This window comes from Lactuca virosa, chromosome 5 (assembly GCF_052849685.1).
Source record: "Lactuca virosa cultivar CGN04683 chromosome 5, Lactuca_virosa_CGN04683_v6, whole genome shotgun sequence".
Lineage (NCBI taxonomy): Eukaryota > Viridiplantae > Streptophyta > Magnoliopsida > Asterales > Asteraceae > Lactuca > Lactuca virosa.
The window spans coordinates 253513640-253541085 of NC_136430.1; the positions used below are offsets into that span (position 1 = coordinate 253513640).

The 27446-nt window shown below is 33.6% G+C and overlaps 1 protein-coding gene across 1 annotated transcript; it reads right to left on the reverse strand.

Annotated features, from left to right (window-relative positions):
* Positions 1-16378: 16378 nt before the first annotated feature.
* On the reverse strand, positions 16379-17704 carry LOC145112622 (uncharacterized). The gene is made up of 2 exons (XM_079048763.1): positions 17205-17704; positions 16379-17105 (listed from the first exon to the last, which is right to left on the reverse strand). Exons 1-2 carry the CDS (start codon positions 17702-17704, stop codon positions 16379-16381), a joined length of 1227 nt encoding a protein of 408 aa, XP_078904889.1.
* Between the last annotated feature and the right edge of the window lie 9742 nt (positions 17705-27446).

The following is a 27446-nucleotide window of genomic DNA, read 5'->3' on the forward strand; positions in this document are numbered from 1 at the left end:
CTGTTGATTCAATTTTATTTCATTACACAAGGCTAGGCCTTCTTGTGTACATATTCCAATTAGTTTTCCATATGAATAATTTTCATAAGGAATCTAAGGATGATTTCCCTGTAGTTGTTTCCTAACTCTTTCAGCAAAAAGGTTTGGAAGACTATCAATGAATTTTTGTTTCCAATAACTAGAATTACAATCATCTAATTCTAATACTCTGCTCATAAAAGTATCTTTATACCATCTAAATGAAGTTAAGGTTTTACATTTCATACCATTTAGTAAAGTTCTAGTATTACCAGAATTATTTGACCATTTACCCGAAAAATGTTCAATTATACTTAAAAGGAGTGTATAAACTACATCTTGAACTATTGTTTGTGCAGAAGTTGAAGTGCCATCTTCATTTTTAATTTGATTAGTAACTATTTTGGTAGCATTATAAATTTGAATCTTATCTGATTCGTGTAAATAATTATCCCACCAGCCTTTTAATTGGCCAGTAAACCCTGCTATTATCATTTGGGCAACTGTTAAATCAGTATTTCCTAATTGTTTTGCACTAGTAGCATATAAAGTCATTCTTTGAGTTAACAAATATATTTGTCTCTCTGTAAAACCATCTAAATTCCATTCATAGACGTTCTTACCATTGTAACTGTTATCTTGAATAAACTCTTGTTCTTCAAATAAAACATCTTGAGGAGTAGGTCTATTATAATAATATTTAGATTGGACGGGTTTTCTAGCAAATTTACCATCATAACTTTCATATTTTATTTTATTAATACGTTTATCTTGTTCGGATTCAGACCCAGAATTATAATTTGATTCTTTAATTCTGTTTAAAGTGTTTACACTTAAATTTTCAGGTTTTTTTAAGTTTTCTAAAATTTGATCTAGTTTTGTTTCATTTTTAAATTTAAAATCTTTTATTTCCGGAGGAGGTTGGAAAGTTGCTATTATTTTTTCTTTATTCGGCTTTGTTTTCTCCATTTGAGATTGTTCGATAATTTTATATATGCTTTCTACCTTTTCTTCTATAGAAAGAATTTTTTCTCCAAGAATTATAGAATATAAATTTGTAAAATTATTTTGTTGTATTAATTGGTTAATATGTTCTACGGTCACCTGTAAAGTATTACTTTCAACTAATTTTTTATAAGCCGAAAACTTTAAACTTATATTTTCCCTGGAAATTTGAAAACTTTGTTGTGGTGGAAAAATCGATTTTTGTATATTTCCATTTGTAAGAGTATATTCTCTTTCTATCATGTTTAAATAATTAATTATATACTTATGGAAAAACCATGGAACAAAATATATAATTTTGTTAATTTTTGATAAATAAGAATAAAACTCATCTTGTATAATTGTTAATTCTTCTTTTGAAAATTCTTGGAATAACCAAGTTTTAAAAGGCTTCCAATTTTCTGTATTAAATTCATTATAAATTATTGATCTTGCCGGTGATCCCGGACTAAAATTTATTATCTCTTCTTTATCCATTAAATTGGAAAATTCATTTCTGAGGCAGTAGGATCCTTTTCATAGATACCTTGGACTATATTTTCTTTTATATTTAATTGATTTATTTTTTTGTCTAATTGAGACGTAGAACACCGGGAAGGAGTTTCTACCTTATATTCTAAAGGTGATATATGAGAATATAGTGATCTAGTTGATCTACATCTTCTTAATAGAGGTATTTCTCCATCATCATTATCGAATTCTATTTGAATTCTTCCTTCCGATGTTTGTATAATTTCTGTAATTTTATTATTTATTTTTGGTTGAGGAGGAACCGCTCCCTCCAAGACCCAATTTTTTGGGAAATCTATTTCATCCCACTTAATAGCTTTTCTAGTGGTTATTTTAGACATATCAAAATTACTTTCTATTAAAATAGTTTCATTATTAGGTTTGTTAGTTTTTTTACACCTAGGGTTCATTGTTTTTAAAGGCCTGTAGTATATTCTATAGCATATACATATTAATTCAGATCCTGGCATATAATTGTATCCATTTGTTTTAACATTTAAAGTTAAAGCATCTAATATATTAACATCAGATAATGATAACTGTAAATTAGGATAAACATTAAAATATACTGGACCATTGGTCAGACTGGACTGTATTATACTCATTAAAGATTGTTTCCAATTCATATTACGACCATCACGTAATACAGCTAAAAAACTTTCTGGTAAACCTTGTAAAGTTAAAGGTTTAAAAGCAATTTGCACTAATCCTATATGTAAATAATTATGAGTATATTGATACCTATGAATATCTTCATATGTTAATAATTTAACCACCATATCATCTTGATTCATTGTTAAATTTTCTTCAGTAGTTTTAACTGATTGTATAAAACCTAATTCTTCAAAAGTGCCTAGCTCATATAAAACTTTTGGTTGTATTTTAGAATTGTCCATTTGTTTAACAAATCTAATTGTTTTGGTATTTCATATTCTTCATTTATCTGATTTTTAACATTATTTCTATTATTCCTTTTGAACATGTGAAAATTCATTTGGAAAATAAGTGTTAAATAATCTTATGAAACACATGGCTCTGATACCATAAGGAACAGAGAAGGCCCAGGGGTACCATATAGTTATGCCTAAATACAGTCATAGGATTATTTACAATAACAAATAATTTGATTTGAAACGAAAAGGTATACCGAGTCAATGACAAACAGCCCTAACAACGCCAAACTTTGGCTAAAAAAGCGGGCAACATCACGACTAATGGTAAAACATTTCAAATTAAATTACATGTTATCAACCTAGACTTTTGTATTACAAATAACTATATGATACCCGAAGGTTTCTACTAGATTAGTAAAGCCATAATTTCATGAGATTACTTTTAATGTTCCTTTTGGTCAATATGAATGGAATGTTGATGAAAAGGATCGATATAAGACTGCTTTTAATGTTCCGTCAAATTCATAAAGCCATGTGGTAAATAATCCTATGACTGTATTTAGGCATAACTATATGGTACCCCTGGGCCTTCTCTGTTCCTTATGGTATCAGAGCCATGTGTTTCATAAGATTATTTAACACTTATTTTCCAAATGAATTTTCACATGTTCAAAAGGAATAATAGAAATAATGTTAAAAATCAGATAAATGAAGAATATGAAATACCAAAACAATTAGATTTGTTAAACAAATGGACAATTCCTAAAATACAACCAAAAGTTTTATATGAGCTAGACGCTTTTGAAGAATTAGGTTTTATACAATCAGTTAAAACTACTGAAGAAAATTTAACAATGAATCAAGATGATATGGTGGTTAAATTATTAACATATGAAGATATTCATAGGTATCAATATACTCATAATTATTTACATATAGGATTAGTGCAAATTGCTTTTAAACCTTTAACTTTACAAGGTTTACCAGAAAATTTTTTAGCTGTATTACGTGATGGTCGTAATATGAATTGGAAACAATCTTTAATGGGTATAATACAGTCCAGTCTGACCAATGGTCCAGTATATTTTAATGTTTATCCTAATTTACAGTTATCATTATCTGATGTTAATATATTAGATGCTTTAACTTTAAATGTTAAAACAAATGGATACAATTATATGCCAGGATCTGAATTAATATGTATATGCTATAGAATATACTACAGGCCTTTAAAAACAATGAACCCTAGGTGTAAAAAAACTAACAAACCTAATAATGAAACTATTTTAATAGAAAGTAATTTTGATATGTCTAAAATAACCACTAGAAAAGCTATTAAGTGGGATGAAATAGATTTCCCAAAAAATTGGGTCTTGGAGGGAGCGGTTCCTCCTCAACCAAAAATAAATAATAAAATTACAGAAATTATACAAACATCGGAAGGAAGAATTCAAATAGAATTCGATAATGATGATGGAGAAATACCTCTATTAAGAAGATGTAGATCAACTAGATCACTATATTCTCATATATCACCTTTAGAATATAAGGTAGAAACTCCTTCCCGGTGTTCTACGTCTCAATTAGACAAAAAAATAAATCAATTAAATATAAAAGAAAATATAGTCCAAGGTGTCTATGAAGAGGATCCTACTGCCTCAGAAATGAATTTTCCAATTTAATGGATAAAGAAGAGATAATAAATTTTAGTCCGGGATCACCGGCAAGATCAATAATTTATAATGAATTTAATACAGAAAATTGGAAGCCTTTTGAAACTTGGTTATTCCAAGAATTTTCAAAAGAAGAATTAACAATTATACAAGATGAGTTTTATTCTTATTTATCAAAAATTAACAAAATTATATATTTTGTTCCATGGTTTTTCCATAAGTATATAATTAATTATTTAAACATGATAGAAAGAGAATATACTCTTACAAATGGAAATATACAAAAATCGATTTTTCCACCACAACAAAGTTTTCAAATTTCCAGGGAAAATATAAGTTTAAAGTTTTCGGCTTATAAAAAATTAGTTGAAAGTAATACTTTACAGGTGACCGTAGAACATATTAACCAATTAATACAACAAAATAATTTTACAAATTTATATTCTATAATTCTTGGAGAAAAAATTCTTTCTATAGAAGAAAAGGTAGAAAGCATATATAAAATTATCGAACAATCTCAAATGGAGAAAACAAAGCCGAATAAAGAAAAAATAATAGCAACTTTCCAACCTCCTCCGGAAATAAAAGATTTTAAATTTAAAAATGAAACAAAACTAGATCAAATTTTAGAAAAATTAAAAAAACCTGAAAATTTAAGTGTAAACACTTTAAACAGAATTAAAGAATCAAATTATAATTCTGGGTCTGAATCCGAACAAGATAAACGTATTAATAAAATAAAATATGAAAGTTATGATGGTAAATTTGCTAGAAAACCCGTCCAATCTAAATATTATTATAATAGACCTACTCCTCAAGATGTTTTATTTGAAGAACAAGAGTTTATTCAAGATAACAGTTACAATGGTAAGAACGTCTATGAATGGAATTTAGATGGTTTTACAGAGAGACAAATATATTTGTTAACTCAAAGAATGACTTTATATGCTACTAGTGCAAAACAATTAGGAAATACTGATTTAACAGTTGCCCAAATGATAATAGCAGGGTTTACTGGCCAATTAAAAGGCTGGTGGGATAATTATTTACACGAATCAGATAAGATTCAAATTTATAATGCTACCAAAATAGTTACTAATCAAATTAAAAATGAAGATGGCACTTCAACTTCTGCACAAACAATAGTTCAAGATGTAGTTTATACACTCCTTTTAAGTATAATTGAACATTTTTCGGGTAAATGGTCAAATAATTCTGGTAATACTAGAACTTTACTAAATGGTATGAAATGTAAAACCTTAACTTCATTTAGATGGTATAAAGATACTTTTATGAGCAGAGTATTAGAATTAGATGATTGTAATTCTAGTTATTGGAAACAAAAATTCATTGATAGTCTTCCAAACCTTTTTGCTGAAAGAGTTAGGAAACAACTACAGGGAAATCATCCTCAGATTCCTTATGAAAATTATTCATATGGAAAACTAATTGGAATATGTACACAAGAAGGCCTAGCATTGTGTAATGAAATAAAATTGAATCAACAGATAAAAAAACAACGCCTCACTGAGAGACAACAATTAGGCCATTTTTGTGAACAATTTGGTATTGATACTTTAAAAAATAAAAAGAGATCAAAAAGGGAATATATCCCTAAAAAATTTAAAAAATATAGTGAAAACCAAAAACAATATAGATCTAAAAGAAAGTCTTTTAGAAAAGAAAAACATAATAAAAAGAAGAAAGATAATCCACCAACTTGTTATAAATGTGGTCGAATTGGTCATTTTGCCAATAAATGTAAAATAAAGAAAAAGATAAATAACTTAAATTTAGATGATAATATGAAAGAGAAATTAAAAGAAATTCTTTTAAATAACTCGGAAGAATCCTCATCTGATGATGAAATAAATAATATAAAGTCTGACGAAGAAATTTATACATCAAGTAGTTCTAATGAAGAAGAAGAAAATAATTGCTCTTGTATAGATAAAAATAATTGCTCATGTGATGATGAAATATATAATATTCAATCACAATTTCAGGATAATCTACAAATAAACGTTTTAGATAAAGATATTTTATCTATTTTAAAAAATATAGATGATTCCGAATTAAGATCACAAATCATTGATCAAATCATAAATAATCAAAGAAATACTCAGGTTAATGAACCAATTTATTCTATGAAAGAGATAGATCAAAGATTAAAAATGAAAAATAATATTTCATTAAATACTACCATCATGGATTACACACAAGAAATCAATAATTTAAAAAATGAAATTATTTTTCTAAAAAACAATCATAATAAGTTAGAAAATAGAGTCATTACTCTTGAAAAAGAATCCCATAATAGTAAAGCATCAACTTCAAATAATGAGTCGAATGAATTCTTAAGTGCTATGGAATTAATTACATCCCAAAAATGGTATGTCAAAATAAAATTAATAATTGGAGAATACTATCGAAAAGAATTTATTGCTCTTGTTGACAGCGGGGCAGATATAAACTGTATACAGGAAGGTTTAATTCCTGTCAAATATTTTGAAAAATCCACCCATGTGATTCGCACAGTCAGTGGAGAAAAATTGGATATCAGTTATAAATTGTCTAATGCAAAGATTTGTAATAATAAAGTTTGTATTCCACTAAACTTTACAATAATTAAGAATATGTCCCACAATGAAATTATTTTAGGCACTCCATTTTTACAAAAATATTGCCGTTTGGAGTTAATGAAAAGGGAATCCTAGGCAATTTTCAAAATTACGAAGTATTTTTTGAATTCATTACAAAGCCTTTTACTCGTTGGATAGATCTTATAGATTTGAAAACGAAACAAATAAATTTTTTAAAAGAAGAAATTTTAATAATTAACATAGATGAAAAGTTACAAAATCCAAAGTTACAAGAAAAAATTAATAGTTTAAGAAATAAATTTATTTTAAAAATATGTTCCGATCATCCTAATGCCTTTTGGGAAAGAAAGAAACATATAATTCCTCTTCCATATGAAGACAATTTTGATGAAAGAAATATTCCAACCAAGGCTCGTCCTTGTCAAATGAATCACGACTATTTGGATCTTTGTAAAAAAGAAATATCTTCTTTACTAAGCAAAAATTTAATTAGACCTTCTAAATCAGCTTGGTCTTGCACTGCTTTTTATGTTAATAAACATTCAGAACAAGAAAGAGGAATTCCTAGACTAGTAATAAATTATAAGCCTTTAAATAAAGTTTTAAAATGGATTAGGTATCCAATTCCAAATAAAAAAGATTTAATAGATAGATTAAATACTGCAATCATATTTTAAAATTTTGATTTAAAATCAGGATATTGGCAAATTCAAATTGATGAAAAGGATCGATATAAGACTGCTTTTAATGTTCCTTTTGGTCAATATGAATGGAATGTTATGCCATTTGGTTTAAAAAATGCACCTTCTGAATTTCAGAATATTATGAATGATATTTTTTATCCTCATAGCAATTGCATGATAGTTTATATCGATGATATTTTAGTTTTTTCTAAAACCATTGAAGATCATTTTACACATTTAAACCTTTTTCAACAAATCATAGAAAAAAATGGTTTGGTTATATCCCAACCCAAAATGGTTTTATTTCAATCCAAAATCAGATTTCTTGGCCATAATATAGAAAAAGGACATATAATTCCAATAAATAGAAGTATAGAGTTTGCTTCTAAATTTCCTGACAAAATTATTGATAAAACTCAATTACAAAGATTTTTAGGAAGTTTAAATTATATATCTTCTTTTTATAAAGATTTAGTTAAAGATACGGCTATCTTATATGATAGACTAAAAAAGAAACCTGTCCCATGGACTGATCTTCATACTCAAGCAGTCCAAAGAATAAAAGAAAAAGTAAAATTGTTACCTTGTTTGTCTTTAGCAAATCCAAATTGGGAAAAAATTGTTGAAACCGATGCCTCCAATATAGGTTATGGAGGGGTCTTAAAACAAATTAATCCAAGTAATAAACAAGAAGTATATTTAGTTAGATTTTATTCAGGAAAATGGTCTGAATCTCAAAAGAATTATGCTACTACTGCCAAGGAAATCCTAGCAATAGTAAAATGTGTTTTAAAATTTCAAGATGATCTTTACAATCAACAATTTACTGTAATTACTGATTGTCAAGCAGCAAAATTTATGTTTAATAAAGATTTTAAACATGATGTGTCTAAACAAATGTTTGCCAGATGGCAAGCTCATTTAGCACCATTTGATTTTACAATAATATATAGAAAAGGTGAAGATAATAGTCTTCCTGATTTTCTAACTAGAGAGTTTTTAAATGAGCAATATGCATTTAACACAATTATCAAATGATGTTTCCAATACGAGAAACTCAATTCAAGAAACTGAAGTTGAATTAACCAACTTATTGGATAATATGCCAACAACAGACACAAATATCCTTCATAATATTCGCCATACTAAGCGAATTAGTTTATTAAGATTCAGACTTATAGGCCTAAGAGCTCATCTTAGGTTTTTGGAGAATAAACTTATTCTACTTTTGAATTGAATTTTGCAGGATGATCCCCAATAAGGGAAGAGGTGGCTACCCTAATAGGGGTGGCAGAGGAAGAGGATCATATCCTCTTATTCAACAGGGAAAAAATTTATTATTGGCTGAAAATATTGCTTCTCAACCTTCATCATCCAATATGCCAAAACCTGGAGATCCACTATACTCGGCTTTCCAACAATTCTTAAAGCAACAGAAGGATAATAATCCTTCTTTCTCAAAAATAGTTTCAGAGGAAGACAATGATGATTCCTCAGAATATATTTTAACCCCTCACAAAGATTTGATAATTCTTTTGGAGGAAAAGGATATCATGCTATATTTTAAGGATAATAATGATCCATGGAATTTATTTTCCAGATATCTGGATACTGCGTCATACGCAGCATGTTCTTATAAATCACGAAATTATTACGAGAATATACTAATTTCTACAGGTACATGTGAAATTTCACATTTCTCCTCTGCAGGAGATAAAAGAGTTCATAACTTTAGCAAAGTAATATTCAAGAAGATTATATCTGCAGAAGAATGGGGTTTAAGTACCCTCAGGGAAAGAGAATTTCTCCACCCTGAACAAAAAATCTTAATAAAATACAATTTCTGGGATTATATCGATAGCTTTTATAAAGCTTTTCTTTATGAAAATCCAAAAAAGAAGCATTCTTGGTTTTTCAAAATATGTGACCAAGTTTATAAACAAAGGTTGCCAAATTGGTTTACACAATGGTGGACATCATATGGTCCAAGTGTTCAAATTCTGCCTGAACCATTCAAATCTTTATATGTTGAATGGTTACATGTAGCTCCTAAATATAAGGAAGCTCTTGAACATTCCAATGGGGGAAGAGAAGTAATACCTACTCTCCATTTTTTCGTAGAGTTTTCAATTCCTTGGATCTGGAAATGGATCCCAGAAGTAGATTATAGTCCCAATCAGTTCCCATCTTTACGAAGGTCATACCTTACAAAATTTTGGGCAAAGATGTTGCAAAAAGATCCGGTCTCAAATGAGATAAATTCTAAACAAACGATTGATAATATCAATCAAGCAATTTCAAAATATAAATCCCAAAAAGAATTTTTATCCCATAAGGAACAATCCAACAGTTTTAATCCTTATGAAAAAGCATTGAACTCCATCAGAGCACAGGGAAATTCCTCGCCATCAAAAGATGAAATTATCAAGACATATTTCCGTCAAATGAAAGAAGATCTGCTTCAAAACATCAATAAACAATCATCAGACAGCTCCATGTTATCTACAGGCAATGATGATAATTGTCTTGCAGGCGAATCTCAGCCAATTGATGATAACAATGACATCATGGATGAATTTACGGTCGAAGATGCTTTTGCCACTATTGAAGATATAATATTGGAAAAGCTACAAAAGAAGAAGACAAAAACTTAATAAGTTTACGGTGAAAACTCCTACACCTGTTATTTGCTTTTATAAAGCAACAATAATAGAGGCATCTTATCAGCCAGTTGTCACAATGCACTCGATAGTGCACTCAATTATTATTCTGTAACATTTTATAGTTTTTAATTTTTGTTTGAAGTCCGGGCCTATATATACAGGCTATTATGTTTACATACTGGGTATCTTGGAAGAGTTCTTCCTATCCTTTGCTTACTCTCTCTTGTAAAAATATTCTGAAGCAATAAAATAAGTTTTAAAGTACTACTGGTGCATCCATCTTACGCTGATTGTGTTTTCCCCTAATTCTTGTAAGTTTTCATTATTCATACTTTATTATTGTTTGTACCAGCCTAATGATAGGCTAAACCCTTTTAAGTGTTAAAGTAATCTCATGAAATTATGGCTTTACTAATCTAGTAGAAACCTTCGGGTATCATATAGTTATTTGTAATACAAAAGTCTAGGTTGATAACATGTAATTTAATTTGAAATGTTTTACCATTAGTCGTGATGTTGCCCGCTTTTTTAGCCAAAGTTTGGCGTTGTTAGGGCTGTTTGTCATTGACTCGGTATACCTTTTCGTTTCAAATCAAATTATTTGTTATTGTAAATAATCCTATGACTGTATTTAGGCATAACTATATGGTACCCCTGGGCCTTCTCTGTTCCTTATGGTATCATATATATATATATATATATATATATATATATATATATATATAATCTTATCTTATCTTATATAATTTTATAATTCATATGCGTTCCACCTTATTTTAAGACTTTTATCTTAATAATAAGGAGCTTACTTTTAGGTCATTGGATTTATTTTCAATGGTGTAGATTATAATTCATGTCAATACCAATCAACCAATTAAAAGGAATGTATCCTTTTTTTAACATAAAAACTATACTTTATGCAGAAAGAAACACAAGTTTGACCTTCAACCCCTGCTTTCTAACCTTATACATCTAATCTTCTCTTCTTTAAAAGACATAAACATTAGCCACAATTACCACTGCTTCTACGTCACATACCCCACCCCCATGATAAGAAATGTTCTAAGGTTATCCGTTATACCCACCACTAACAACTATAGTGGTGGGTGTCACATTATCACCACACTCTCTACCACTAACTATGAGATATATATCACTAAACACATCACTCCACCAAATTTTTTTAATTAAATTTAATTCAAAAATACATAAAAATCATATAATTTTTTTTTAAAAAAAAATACTAGTTTTCATTAATTTAAAATACCAAATTACATTAATTAAAATAAAAAAAATAAAAATAACATTAAAAATAAAAATTACATTGATTAAAATAAAAAAAAAAGTAAAAATAACATTAAAAAGAAAAATTAAATTAATTAAAATAAAAAAATGAAAATAACATTAAAAATAAAAAACCTAAAATTACCAAGCTTAACTAAAAAAATTGTCCCTATTCCTACATCGGACTCGAACGGACTCCTTCATCGCGAGAAATGGCTCCAAATTTTCACCTTCGAGGTCGTCCGCTTTCATTTTCAAGATTTCCATATCGGTTTTTGTTTGAATCACCGATTGTGTTTCTATAATTTTTTGTTCTACCCAACTCAACATCTTCGTCTTTGTTTTTTGAACGTGCACATAACGATCAAATTTCTCTCCGAATTGATCCATAACACTAGATCCCGAAGCCGTTGAAGCCGCTTTTTTGTGTTATTTTTTCCAACGGGTAGACGAAGAAGTTGCTCGTCTTCAAGATCGAGCGGATCATCGTTGATGTCTAAATGTGTTCCCCGTCCGATTGTTGAGAAGTTCTGTCGGGGTTTCTTGAACACTTTGAACCGGAAGATTGTGAACTTCCTTCCATTTTCTCTTTCCATTTTGGAGCATCTTTCAACTTTAGCCAATGTTTCAAATACGAAAAAGCTTTGCGGGTGGGTGTTAGTTTTTCAAATTGGTCCAAAGCCGCCTTGAACACATCAAAATTATTTGACCCGCTTTTTCGTATGCTTAGGAGGTTGTTGTAAATTCCTCCAAATTCGGGGCATCTGAGTCGAATATCGCGCCACTTGCAACTAATTTGATCGGGATTCCGACTTTCACTTCCTGTTAACTCATAAAACACCACGCAAACTTTCTCCCAAAAACACCGAATGTTTGACTATCACCTTTGATCGGGTCTTGGGAAGCCGAAATCCATGCCTCGGCTAGCTTTTCTTCTTCGTCTTTTGTCCATGGGACCCTTTCTTGGGTGGTGTTGGATCGGGCTATTTTTTTTTCTTTTTTCTTTTTAGGTGAGGTGGTGGTGAAGGTTGAGTTTCCGAAACAAAATCCGGAGAATGAGGGGGTTGTGATGGTTGTGGTTGGAATTGTTGTTGTTGGAGTTGTTGGAAAGCTTGATATTGTTGAAGTTGTTGTTGTTGGAAGGGCGCGAAAGCTTGATATTGTTGTTGGAAAAATGTTGTTTGTTGGATACGGGAACCAGTTTGAAGCAAACTGACAAAACCAGCTTGAGGTGATTTCATGGTCGGGAATTGGCGAGGGGTTGTGTCTAACGCAAAACACGACCGACCACGAGAACCCGAGGTGGTGTGCACGGACCACTATTGTGGCCATGTAGACCACAAACCGGCTCTTGGCGGGTATACCGGAAGGTCTAATACACATTCTCTTTGCGAAAAGATCACCCCATCTGTCCTCCCATGACCGTCATAAAAACTCTGTTTTGAGAAACTTGACCGTTGCTGATTTTGCAACCTAGATCTACGCAGCAGATCACTTCCCACGTGGAAGACTTGGTAAAAAGTTGTTCCTCAAGAGTAAGCTATCAGATATGGTAAAATTATTGTTGTATTAGATGTGTGTATATGTGTTCTTTTTGGTCCTAAATGTGTTGATTTTAGCTTCTACCGAGGGAATGATATGTGTTTCCAGATCTAGTAATATGTGTTAATATAGTTTATCTTCGCTTTTATCTGTTTCAGATCTGATAAAAAGGGAAGGACATAGAGAAATCAAGAAGAGGAGAGTGTAAGAGAACTGGGGTTCAAATCTGTTATAAACTTTGTTATTTTTATTATTTTCGTTGTTTTACTTTTTTTTTAATTTTTTACATCTATATGAATATTTTTGACGTTCTATATCACTTTGCAAGTTTCTTCCGTTTTTTTTTTTAAATTTTACATTTAGATTTTACTTATTTTAAATATAGTAATCATATTCTTAGATTTTACTTATTTTATAGAATATAATGTGTATTTATTATTAGACGCATTAAATTTAAAAAACGAAAATAATTGGAATCATGCAATCAAGATGGATGGACGAGGGTGGAAAGAAGCATGCTACGTTGTCTGTTAACAATAGGGAGTATTGGCAGGTCTGATCAAAATGAAAGAACTAACAATTGATATTTGCTCACAAAATGGAATACTTCATTCATGAGGCCGACTGGCTTTAAATACAAATAAGAAAATAACTAAATAACAATAAAATCGGAAAATACTAAATCTAAATAGAGATAATACTAAATCTAAACAGATAGCTAATGACCGAGTAAACCACACGTGAAGCCCATGCTTATCCAGTCAAGCTTTATTTGAATTCTTTTATTTGCAAAAGATAAATATCCCAACAAACCTTCCCCCAAACTAGACAATCATGTCTTGTTTGTCCTCCGATGAACATACTCCAAGCTTCTCTCTTAGTTTGACAAACATATCACGAGGCAGAGGTTTTGTGAAGATGTCCGCTACTTGCTCCTTCGTTCCAACATGTTTTAACTCGATTGTTCCTTTTCCAACAAGGTCTCTAAGAAAATGAAATTTTACTCCTATGTGTTTTCATCGGCCGTGAAACACTGGATTCTTCGAGAGCTTAATTTTAGATGTGTTATCACACTTGATCACTGTTCCCTTTCCTTGTCTTATTCCGAGTTCTTCAAGAATTCCTCGAATCCACACCACTTGACAGGCACAGGCTGCTGCTGCCACATATTCTGCTTCAGTTGAAGACAGTGCTACAATGCTCTGCTTCTTTCCGGTCATTCCAATCTCCGACGAAGTCACTGTCTGTAAATACTTCCATTGAACCACTTCCTCCCTTCTTGTACCAGATACCATAGTCCAAAGTACCCTGTAGGTATCGTAACACCCTCTTTGCTGCTGCGAAATGAGTAGTGGTGGGTTTAGACATGAAACGGCTGATGTAGCTTACCACAAACTGAATGTCTGGCCTTGTAGCTGTGATATACATTAAGCTTCCCACTAAGCTTTTGAATTCTGCTTCATCCACAGGCTCGCCTTCTTCTAATTTCAATTTACAGCCAGGAACAATCGGATTGATAACTGCATTGCAATCCAACATGTTGAACCGTGTGAGCATCTCTATTGCATACTTTTGCTGTGAAACATGTATTCCAGCTGTGGTTTGCAGGACTTCTATTCCTAGGAAGTATCTCATCTTCCCTAGGTCTGTCATTTCAAACTCTCTTTTCATTGAGAATTTGAGATCTTCCAGCATTTGCTCATTGTTACCTGTGTATAGGAGGCCATCAACATAAATGTTAACAAAAAGACAACTTCCATCTGGTGTCATTTTGATGAACAAAGTGTGTTCAGATCTACTTCTAGTGAAACCTTCCTTGACAAAATATGCTTTAATTCGGCTGAACCATGCCCTAGGGGCTTATTTAAGCCCGTATAGAGCCCTTTGGAGTTTGTAAACTTTGTGTTATTGATTCTTCTGTATGTAACCTTGTGGCTGCTGAACATACACTTCTTCTTCCAGGTTTCCATAGAGGAAAGCTGACTTTACATCTAGTTGGTAAATGTTCCAGCCCTTTTCAGCAACAAGAGAAATCATTAATCGAATTGTATCCATTCGAGCAATAGGGGCATAAACCTCTTCGTAGTCAACACCATACTCTTGGCCATATCCCCTCACAACTAGCCTTGCTTTGTGTTTCTCGATCTCACCCTTTTCATTGAGCTTTGTTTTGAAAACCCACTTAACACCAATGCATTTGGCTCCTTTTGGCAGGTCTACCAGCTGCCATGTTTGATTTTTCTCAATAGCAGAAATTTCAAGATCCATGGCTTTCTTCCACTTCTCATCCTTAGCTGCCTCTTCATAATGCACAGGGTCTTGGTGTATGAGATCAACGAACATCATCTCATCTTCATCGAGATCTACTTCTTCCTCATCACCTACAAAATAATCAGATAAGTAAGTGGGTGGTCTTCTTAGTCTCTGAGTTCTTCCTTCCCCGAATGGTGGAATGCTAGGACCAGCAGCAGATTCAGTAATCATGGGACTGGAGTGTTGATTTGTGTTTTCATCTTGCATCACTTCATGGTCTTGATCGAGATGATGAGTATTTACAAACTCATAGTCATCATCAATAAAGTCATAATCACCCCAGATGATTTCTTGCACATCTTCTCCATCTTTAGCTTTATTCCAGTTCCAAGACCTGTGTTCTTCAAAGATGACATCTTTGCTCACAACAACTTTAAGTGTGTGTGGATCTACCAGCCTGTATGCCTTTGATTCTTCACTGACTCCTGTCAAAATACAAATTGAACTTTTTGCATCGAGTTTAGTTCTTTTCTGTTTAGGGATATGAACATGTGCTAGGCATCCCCAAACATGAAAGTGGCTGACTGTTGGTTTGATCCCACTCCAGGCTTCTTGTGGTGTCATGTTTGTGAGGGCTTTAGTGGGACACCTGTTTAAAACATAAAAACTCCATACTGTTGTCTCTCCCCAAAATTTCTTTGGCATTTTTTTGGCTGCAATCATTGATACGACCATATTTATGACAGTTCTGTTTCTCCGTTCAACAACCCCATTCTGTTGGGGTGAATAACTTGTTGCGAGTTGCCTTTTGATGCCATGCTCTAAGCAAAATGCCTTGAAGTCATCAGATAAGTATTCACCACCTCTATCTGTTCGAAGTGCTTTGACGACCTTTCCTGTTTCAACTTCTACTTTCTTCTTGAATTGCTTGAAGCTTTCAAGAGCTTGAGACTTTTCTGGCAACAGATATACCCAACCCTTACGGCTATAGTCATCGATGAAGCTTAAAAAATACTTGTTGCCAGTGTGGGAGGCAGGTGTTATTGGCCCACAAATGTCTGAGTGAATGAGCTCTAGGATTTCTCCTGCCCTCCAGTTGCTTACCTTGGGAACTACTTCCTTTGTTTGCTTTCCCACCATGCAATCTTCACACACTGATTTGTTGATAGTAAAGTTGGGCAGATCACGAACCATTCCTTTCACCTGAAGTATCTCCATGCCTGAATTTCCCAGATGACCCATCCTTTCGTGTCATAGCTTAGCACTATCTTCATCACTAGTGTACATGCATCCTTCTGTCTTTTGTTCCGCGACTGCATCTGTTTCCTCACTTATTGGGAACATCCTATTAGTGCTCATGTATGATTTGAAAATCAAACCCTTTTCTTGGTGAAACACCTTACATACATCTTGTTGGAAGAGAAAAGACAACCCCTTTTGCTGGAGTTGTCCTATGCTGAGGAGATTGTTTTTGAGGTCCGGGACATAGTAGACATCATTTATTACAAACATTGATCCATTTAGGAACAACTTCACACTTCCTTTTCCAATCACAGTCATACGTGTGTTATTTCCCAGCTTCACAGAGTTTGAGAATCCAGAGTCTAGATCGATAAATCTTTCTTTGTTTCCACACATATGATTGGAACAACCTGAATCTAAAAACCACAACATTCCTTTGCTTCCGTTACTTTCATCTGCCATGAATGCAGTTTCCTCCACATCTATCTCGGCCATAAGCATCACTTCCTCATTCTCATCAAAACCAGCATAATTGGCTTCCTTGGTATGAGGACATTTGTATGAATAATGTCCCAACTTGTGACAATTATAGCATTCTATTGTCTCTTTGTTGAATGACAAACGTCCGTGACCTCGTCCTCTTCCTCTATTATTGGATCGACCTCTTCCTCTTCCACGACCATTTGGACTGAGACTTGCTTCTGCCTTCAGTGCTTGATCATCATCCTTCTCTACCCTTTTAAATTTCTATTCGTGAACCACCAAGGTGCTCTGCAGTTCTTCAATGGACATCTCCTCAATGTTTTTTGATTCTTCAATCGAGACCACCACGTACATGTACTTATCAGTTAGAGTTCTGAGGATTTTTTCAACTATTTTGACATCAGTCATCAACTCTCCATTGCTTCTCATTTGATTCGATATCGCCAGAACCCTACCGAAATAATCGGGTATAGATTCGTTATCCTTCATCTCAAGCACTTCAAAGTCTCTTCGGAGCTTTTGCAACATCGATCTCTTCACTCTTTCATTCCCGGCGAACCTTTGCTTCATTGAATCCCACACTGATTTGGATGTCTTCCTATCCAAGATTTGCTCAAAGGTTACTCGATCGATCGCTTGATACAAGTAGTGTTTGACTTGTAAGTCTTTCGTTCGCAATTCCTCCAATTTCTTCTTTTCTGCTTCGCTCTGAGCGATCCCGACCGCCGGCTCTCTGATTCCAAGATCTATTAGGTTCCACACCTGTTTTGCACGCAGCAAATTTTCCATCATCTCACTCCAGTGCTCATAGTGACCATCGAAGACTGGAACCTTCACCTTATCGTCATTCATGGTTGCTTCCTTTTGTGAAAGTATTTCGCTCTGATACCAATTTGAAAGAACTAACAATTGATATTTTCTCACAAAATGGAATACTTCATTCATGAGGCCGACTGGCTTTAAATAAAAATAAGAAAATAACTAAATAACAATAAAATCGGAAAATACTAAATCTAAATAGAGATAATACTAAATCTAAACAGATAGCTAATGACCGAGTAAACCACACGTGCAGCCCATGCTTATCCAGTCAAGCTTTATTTGAATTCTTTTATTTGCAAAAGATAAATATCCCAACACAAAAGAGGGTAATGGTAAGTGATCCAATATCTTCATTCTTTATCACTAATTTTCCAGAATCGGTACAATTATCAGAAATATGGCGTGTTTGTGGTCGGTTGGGTCAAATTGTGAATGTATTTAATTCAAGAAAGTTGACACGTATGGGTAAAAGGTTTGGATTCATTAGGTTTGTTGGGGTTATTAGTGAAGATCATATGATTAAAAAACTGTGTGATGTATGGTTTGGGACTCATAAACTTTATGCATTGATCCCACATCTTCCTAAAGATGGTAGTAATAAGAATATACAAAAAGGGTGTGTTAATGTCTAGAAAACTGCTAGCCATGAACATTCTTATGCAAGTGTTGTTAAAGGAGTGTCTTTGCATGAATCTGAACCACCTAAGGTTAAGCAAGATGACATTATTGAGTTGTATTCTGGTGATTTTGTTGTGGAAAAGAAGAGAAGGGCGTGCCTTGTAAAAGCTAGGGATTTTCCAACTCTTCCCAATCTTCGTATGTTGTGTTTGGAAGAAGGATTTTCGGATTTTGAGATGGGATATGTCGGTGGATTGTGGGTAATGATTGAATTTAAGTCCAAACATGCTTGCAATTTTTTTTTAAAGAGGGACTCTATGGATCATTGGCTGTTGGAGAAACGTGAATGGGATCGAAATTTTGTCTCTTTGGAACGTATTGTTTGGTTAGATATTGAAGGATTACCTTTATGTTGTTGGAGTAAAGACTCTCTCAAGAAAATTATTAATAAATGGGGGGAGGGGGGGGGGGGGTTGATTGCTCAACTTGATGATGCATTAGGGGAGGATGTGTATAAAAACAGAGTTTGCATTTTAACAACCTTTCAATCGATTATATCCTGATGTAGTGCGGGTACGGGTGGATGGTGAAGTGTTTATGGTTAGAGTAAAAGATGCCTCGGGTTGGACTCCTTCATTTATTTTTGATATTCCACAACAAAAGGAGGAAGATTGTGACTCTATTGATCATCAAGATAAAGTGGGTAGTAATTGTTCAATGGGTGATAATGGGGATAATTCTTTGGATCCATTTGGTATCTATGATACTATCACGAAAAGGAATGAGGAAGAAATTACAAAAACTAAGCTGGATGAGGTGTATGGTCGAGATTATGGGAATGAAAAAGAAAAAAGCAAAAAAGTGAGGCAGGGGAAAAATAGGAATTGTGTTAAAATTTCTTATATTTTTCCTCTAGTGAAGGTACCTGCGTCTAATGTTGTTGTACCAGATGGCCCAACGGATCTTATTTCAGAACAGGTCCCAGAAATGTATCCAACTAATTCCCCAATTGAGGATTTGTCGGCAACTGCCCATGCTCTTCATCAAACAGTCAATGATGTCGCTGTTCCATCGGTCCCTGACGTGGGGGTGACTCCTCAATATGTCGCTGCTTCACATCCTGTGGTTTTGGTTATTCCAGTTGGTTTTACAGGGGGTTTTGGTCATATGGAGGGGTTTCATATGTCTCATGATTCGGAATCCCTCACGCATCCCCCTGGTTTTTCAAATAAAATTTTTATGGGGGATGATAATTTCTCAGATGGATCTGTGAATAAGAATTATTTGAATATTGAAGCTGAAAAAACTTTGGAATTGGGGGAAAATATTAGATTGAATATGGATGGGTGTTATTCTCATGTTAAAAGTGTTATTGAAGGAGAGGTTCTTAATAAAACGTAGACCTGAATTGCCTATCTATCAATATACAAGGAGCGGGTCCGATTGATAAGCAGGGTTGGATTAAAAAGTTACATAACAAACATAAAATTAACTTTTTAGCCATTCAAGAAACAAAGATGGTGAATGTTGATTTAGTCACGGTTCGTTCTTTTTGGGGTAATGTCTCGTGTTCGTATTTTTTTCCCTTTCTCGTGGTGCTTCGGGGGGCATTCTAGTCATTTGGGATCCAGATTTTTTTCTCAAAGCCGTTGTTTTGTTTCTAATTGGTATGTAACGGTTGAGGGTGTTTGGCTTCCTTCATGGAGGAGTATGTTGTTCATTTTAGTGTATGCTCCTTAAGGAGTCGATTCTAAAAGGATTCTTTGGAATGATTTATCGGACTTGATCGGTTCAGTTTTGGGAGATTGTATAGTTATGAGAGATTTTAATGTAGTTCGTGATGATACAGAAAGATTGGGGTCTCAATATAATCCCTCGACAGCTACAAATTTTAATGATTTCATTGATGATACAGATTTGTTCGATGTTCCTATGGGGGGTCCTCAGTTTACTTGGAGTGATAAATGGGGGTCTAAGTTTAGTAAATTGGATCGTTTTCTCGTTTTGCAGGGTATTATGGAGTGTTTCCCCAATATTACAGGAATGGTTCTTGATAAATATATTCCTGATCATCGTCCGATTCTGTTGGTGGAGCATAGTGTCGATTATGGCCCGACTCCTTTTCGGGTTTTCCATTCTTGGTTCAGGTTGGATGGTTTTGATGAGATCGTTCGTCAATCTTGGCCTATCAGTATAGAAGGGGACCGGGTGGATAATCCTTGGGTTATTTTTAAGAAGAAACTTCAACTTCTTAAATATAATCTTAGGATTTGGAATTCTTCCATCCGAGATCGCTTGACTGGCAAGTTTAAAATTTTGAAGGAGGAGTTAGAGGCGATTGATGCTTCTCTTATGATCAATGAGGGAACCGCTGACCTTTACCAACGTAGGGTTTCGGTTCTCAAGGAGTTGTTGGATTTGGAGCATATTTCGAGGGTTGAGTTAGCCCAAAATCCGAAAGTTTAGTGGAGTATTGAGGGTGATGAAAATTCAGGGTTTTTTCATGGTGTTATTAATCGGAAAAGGAGGCAATTAGCTATCAAAGGTGTTTTGATAGATGACGAGTGGGTGGTTGATCCGACTAGAGTGAAAAATGAATTCAATTATTTTTATAGGAATCTTTTTGCAAAGAAAAATGTTAGTCGTCCGTCCACCAATGCGTCCCTTTTTAATACACTGTCTGGGGAGCAGGCTCAATTTCTCCAGGCTCCTTTCTCTAGCGATGAGATTAAAGGAGTTATTTGGGATTGTGGTTCAGATAAGGCTCTGGGTCCAGATGGGTTTACTTTTGGTTTCTTGAAGCGGTATTGGGATCTTATTTCAGAGGACGTCTCGGCTTTTGTTCATCATTTTCATAGCAATTGCTCCATTCCTATTGGATGCAATTCTTATTTTTTCACTGTCATCCCGAAGGTTCGTGATCCTAAGTCTATTAGGGACTTTAGGCCTATTAGTTTAATTAGTTGCCAATATAAAATTATTGGCAAGCTCTTAGCTAATAGGTTAGCAAAAGTTATTGGTTATGTGGTGAGTCTGGAGCAATTTGCCTTCGTCAAACTTAGAAAAATTTTAGATGGTCTGTTTCTTCTTAGTGAGGTGGTGGCTTGGAGCAAGTGGTCGAAAAATCCTTTGATGATTTTTAAAGTTGATTTTAAAAAGGCTTACGATTCGGTGTCTTGGGATTATATTTTAGAGATGATTCCAATTATGGGTTTTGGTTCTATTTGGTGTTCTTGGATTTTAGAGCTTCTTTGTTCAGCTAGGGTTTCGGTGTTGGTAAAAGGATCGCCTACTAGAGAATTTCAGATGCAGAGAGGTTTGAGACAAGGAGATCCCTTATCTCCTTTTCTCTTTATCTTGGCTATGCAGGGATTACATGTTGCTTTACAAAAAGCACATCTTCAAAATGTTTTTAGGGGTGTGTCTATTCGTGGGATTCATATCTCACATCTATTTTATGCGGATGATGTTGTTTTGGTGTCTCCTTGGGATCCCAACATTGCTAATTCAGTTCTTCGTATTCTGCAATGTTTTAATCTTTCTTCGGGTCTTAAAATTAATTTGCTGAAAAGCAAGTTGATTGGGGTTGGTGTCTCTAAGCCTCAGGTCGATTTGGTGGCTCGAAAGTTAGGGTGTGCTCCGGACTATCTTCCTTTTGTTCATCTGGGTGTGCCAGTAGGTCAATGTATGTCCAGAGTTACAACTTGGTCTCCTATTGTTGATCGTTTTCGTTCCAAGTTGTCGGGGGTGGAAGGTGAAAACTCTCTCCTTTGGTGGCCGCCTGACGTTGATCAAGTCTGTCCTGGGGAGTTTGGGAAGTTATTTGATGTCAATTTTTTTGGTTTCCATTTTGGTCCTTAAGTCCTTGGAGGCGTTACGTTCTAGATTTTTTTGGGGTGCGGAGTTGGATGACAGGTGTATGCATTGGATCCAGTGGGATAGGTGCTGGTTGGTAGGAAAGAAGGTGGTCTGGGAGTTGGTAGTCTTTTCTCTTTTAATAGGGCTATGCTTTTAAGATGGAGAATGGGTTTTTTTTCATAATCCTGATCTCATATGGGTTCGGTTAGTAAAGGCTATCTATGGTTCTGATGGAGGTTGTGGTTCTTTAATTCTAAAAAAAGGTTGGATGGGTCCTTGGAATGGTGTCATTCGTATGCTGTCTCATATGCGTGATCGTGGTTTGGATTTGCTTTCTTTATGTCCAATTCGGATTGGAGATGGTAATCGGACTTTGTTTTGGCAGGATATTTGGAAAGGAGATAAGCCTCTTGCATAGATTTTTCATAGAATTTTTGCTTTGGATCAGCATAAATTCGCCTTAGTTCGTGACAGGGTGATGATGGGCTGGGATACTACTTCTCTTAGGAGAGTGCCTCGGGGTGGTATTGAGCAGTCCCAGTGGGATGCTTTTTTGTCTTTGATGCAGGGCTTACAGCTTAATTCTAGTTCAGATCGGTTGGGTTGGCTCTTGGATACGTCTGATCACAGTCTCTTCAGCTATTGATAATGGGATGTTGTCTACAGGTGGTGGCGAAACTTATTGGAAAAATTGGGTTCCAATTAAGTTGAATATTTTTATTTGGAGATTAAGATTAAATGGGCTTCCTACTCGACCGAATCTTTCTTATAGGGGAATTTTATTGGACTCGATCTTGTGTCCAATTTGCTCTGTTACGGTTGAGTCTATTGATCACCTGTTCGTTGGGTGTAGTGAGTTGATTGATCTTTGGACTAGAGTTGCCATCTGGTGGGGTGTTCATGTTCCTCAACATCTTTCTATAGATTCGTTATTATTTTGGTCTAATTCGTTCTCTTGGAGAAGTGGTCAACAGAAAGTTTTTGACACGGTGGTTATGACAACCTTATGGTGCATTTGGAATTTTCGTAATTCCATTCTTTTTGGAACGGTGTTGCCTATGAAATCAGTAATTTTTGATGACGTGGTCAAGAACTTTTTTTTTTTTGGTTTTCAATAGGTGTAGCAAAGCTAATATAGGATGGAGTAATTGGCTTCATAATCCTGTCTTTGTTTGTAAGTTGTTGTAATTTTTTTTCTAGCTTCTTGCTAGTTTTTTAATAAAATTCCTGCCGTTCCAAAAAAATATATATATGATAAAGATACAAAACACAATTCAAAGAAATGATCTGAAAATAAATTTACTGTTCTTTTGAGTATTGGTTTCTGAGTTAGGTTGATATAAAATTTTCTAAAGATAAAGAATATGAATTGTTATATATTATATATATTTTGTCTTATTAAAACCAGCTTAAGAGTAATTTTATGTTACAAGGTTGAATTATTTTTTCACCTTTTAATGTAATTTTATAACTATTTGTGTTGAATAAGGATTCAGTTATATATGATTTTTTGTGTCATATTCACCTATTATTAGACTTTATAATAATTAAATAGAACATAAAGTAATCAATTTACTTATTTGAAAGAGATATGAAAAAAGACATTAAAGCAATTTTGTGTAAAAATTAAAGAATTTGTACCGATGGTTGTGTTTTGGCATTTCTTACTTGAAACTTTTAAAGAGACGATTTCCCGCTATTTCTTTCTCGATGTTAGTGATTATGTGATTGGATGTATGGGTGAATCTTTTGGCAAGAAACATAATCAATATACAAGACTAGAGATATAACCTAAGATCTCTTTAATATTTCTTATTTTTTGATAATGATAATAAATAATTCTTGGAAAATTGTATATATAACAAGTAAACTATGTAGACATAGATGAAATAATTTAGGAGTAGTTTAGTATATATATTTGTATTACCGTTCAAAAAAATAAATAAATAAATAAACACAATGTATACACTATATTGAATCTGGTTTTTCTTAATTTGAATCACAATTTTAATTGTTATCATAATTGTAGAATGTTTATTATTTCTTAATATTATATTAAATAGATATAACTTATTGTATTATTTTAACAATATCCATGTTTTAAGGAATACATATTTTTACAGTCATTCCGGTATGAACATTTTCTTTCACAATAAATAAGCGACATAATTTTTAGAAGACAAAAATTAAAAATGGTTCATGTGGTTTCCGAAAATCTAAAGTTTAGTCCCTAATCTTTAAAACCTTATAGATGGTCCCTGTGGTTTCAAAACTTTTGACAAATGATCTTTTTCGTTAACTCCGTTAGCTTTTGGCCGTTAACTGAAAGGTATTTCTGTCATTTCACTGCCATAGGGACCATTTATATAGATTCGTCTTATTTTAAAAAAAACTAATTATTTAATATTAAAGGGTCCTCTCTCTCTCTCTCTCTCTCTCTCTCTCTCTCTCTCTCTCTCTCTCCTTGAAAGTCAACACCCTAAATGCAGAAAAGTGATAACTCTTCCTTCTTCCTCATCAAATGAGATATTGCATAATTAATTAGAGCATTTGTTTGGTTGCTCTTAAACTAAACCCAGGACCAACCATGAAATACCACCTCCCCACCATTGATTCGATAAAACATCACCACCTCACTTCCTTTTTCTCTCCTTCTCATGAACCTACTACCAAGAAACGACACCACCACGAAGGGTGGCCAAAAGACATCGCTGCCTCCATTAAAGAACCAACACCGGTGGCTTTAACTACCGTGAATCACCACCATCTGCCACTATTATTGACCAGTAACCCCCTCCGTCCCTCTCCTGTTCAGATAATCAACCACCACCACCATTTCTGTTGCAAGAAAGGCCGGAAACCGCCATCCACCGCCTTCATCGGAGAGAAAACCACCCACAACCATCGCCACTACTGATTCCGACCACTACCGAGTTCCCCCTCCTCCCCCACTCATGTCTCCGTCCAATTAAAACAGAAGAGAAGCAGCAGAAGGCCGCCAGAGTAGCCCCCTGCCGCACGCCACCAAGTTCCCCCTCCTCCCCACTCTTGGTAAGCTCTTTGAACTCATCTTAACCCCATCCTTGTACTTTGAATCGATTCCAGGAGAATGAGTAGACTGATTTGTTTCTTGTTGATGTACAAACCCCTCTTTTGTCACTTTATTCCCAACGCCGATCACCTTCTTGGTTCTCTTAGCCACCATCTTCATGCTTCTCACGGGCGGCTTCATGCACTATTTGCCAAATTATATCTTCAATTTTTTCTGGGCTTCGATGCTTACCTTGTGGGATTCCGGTTTTGCAATTCTGGATCGTCCCTAGTAGTGCTTCTTCATGGGCCGAGACCGGTTTCTTAGGATGTGATTCGGTGGAAAAATATGGAGTTTTCGATTTTGGGTTTTTCTTATTTGTGGGTGTGTACGGGGAAGACGATGAGTAGAAAAAGTTGAACCTAGATGTTGTGAATTGAAAATTTCATTAAGAACCATAGGTGGTAGAGTTGGGTGTGAGATATATGGAGTGATTCGAGGGATTTCGGGGATTTGAATGAGTGAGATTTGGTAACATGACTGTTGCAGCTTCCATTGTTGTAGCTTCTTTTTTAGGAGAGAGAGATAGAGAGTGAGAGAGTGAGAGAGAGAGAGAGAGAGGTGAGACCCTTTAATATTAAATAATTATTATTATTATTTTTTTAAAATAAGTCAAATCTTCATAAATGGTCCCTGTGTCAGTGAAATGACAGAAATACCCTTCACTTAACGGCCAAAAGCTAACAGAGTTAACGAAAAAGACCATTTGTTAAAAGTTTTGAAACCACGGGACCATCTGTGAGGTTTTTAAAGATTAGGAACTAAACTTCAGATTTTCGGAAACCACAGGACTATTTTTGAAGTTTTGTTTTTTTAGAAATACAATACCTAATATAAACGTTATTTGGATTGTAACCGTACAGGCTCTAGACTTTTTAGTAACACTAATATTAAATAACTATATATTTTTTTTTTTATATATTTTAATAAACAGAAAAAAATAATAAGATAGTAAGAAAATTTGTTCGATCTTTTATATTAAATAGTGTTGTAAGAACTATATTTATTTATATATATTTGGAATAGATAGTAATGTTAACAAGATAGAAAAGATAATAAAAATGTTATTATCGAAAAATTATTATGCGGCGAGTATGTAACGTCCTAGGTAGGGGTGTTCATAACCGGATATCCGAATTTCGGGTATCTGATTCCGTATCCGAAATTTCGGATATCCGAAATTCCGGATACGGATTTGGATACTAAAACGGATATCCGAAAATTTGAAATTTTGTTCAAATTTGAAAATTTTTATATTAGAAAGACATATTTTTAAATTAAAAATTCATATGAAGTAATATATGTATTTAATTAAGGGTATTATGAATATGTTTTAGTTACTAACATTCATATTATAAGACATATGTGATTAAAGTAACAAATAATGTATAAATTAAAATCAAAATTTTCGGATATCAGATATCCGAATTATCCGAAAAATTTAAAAAACACTATCCAATTCCGATTCCGAAAAATCGGATATCCGAAATTTCGGATTCGAAATTTCGGAATTTCGGATCGGAATTTCGAATACGAATATTTTTGAACACCCATAGTCCTTGGCATGATAAAAAACTCTACAAATTGATTTTTTTTTACATTTTGTACTTTAGGCCCCAATACTTGTAAATTATTTTTTAAAATGGCACAACATTATTTTATGTTAGATTTCAACGGACCTCCGATACAACTGGTCTGTACTTAAAGAAAATGATGTAACCTCCTAGGCATGATAAACAAACTCTACAAATTGATTTTTTTTACACTTTGTACTTTAGGCCCAAATACTTGTAAGTTATTTTCTAAAATGGCACAATATTATTTTATTTTATATTTCAACCGGACCAATCCAATACAACTGGTCTGTACTTCAAGAAAATGGGGTTTTTTTTCATAAACTTGGCCGAAAATAGTGGAATTTTATGGTGATAACCGGCTAAAAATAGTTACCGGTAAAAAATATTGAACTTAATACGTTAACTGGTATTTTATGCTTTTGTGTAAATAAAATTAAATTTGAGACTTTTTCAAAGAATATACCAAAGTATTGGTAGTTTATTAGAGGGTTTTTTTATTTAAATTACTTGGGTTTTTATTTCCTAAGGAGTTTAAAATTTTCTGTTAGTAAGGAAAATTAATATGTACACAAGTCCTCTTTCCTATCTTTATGTCTTTCTCTTATCTAGTATGACTTTCATCTTTTTC

What these genes read in the sequence shown, in the direction of transcription:
- LOC145112622 (XM_079048763.1), bottom strand. Translation starts at nt 17,704, where the DNA reads ATGAATGACGATAAGGTGAAGGTTCCAGTCTTCGATGGTCACTATGAG. An exon ending in ACTCTAACTGATAAGTACAT is followed by an intron (nt 17,106 to 17,204) that starts GTACGTGGTGGT and finishes GAAATTTAAAAG; the next exon opens with GGTAGAGAAGGATGATGATC.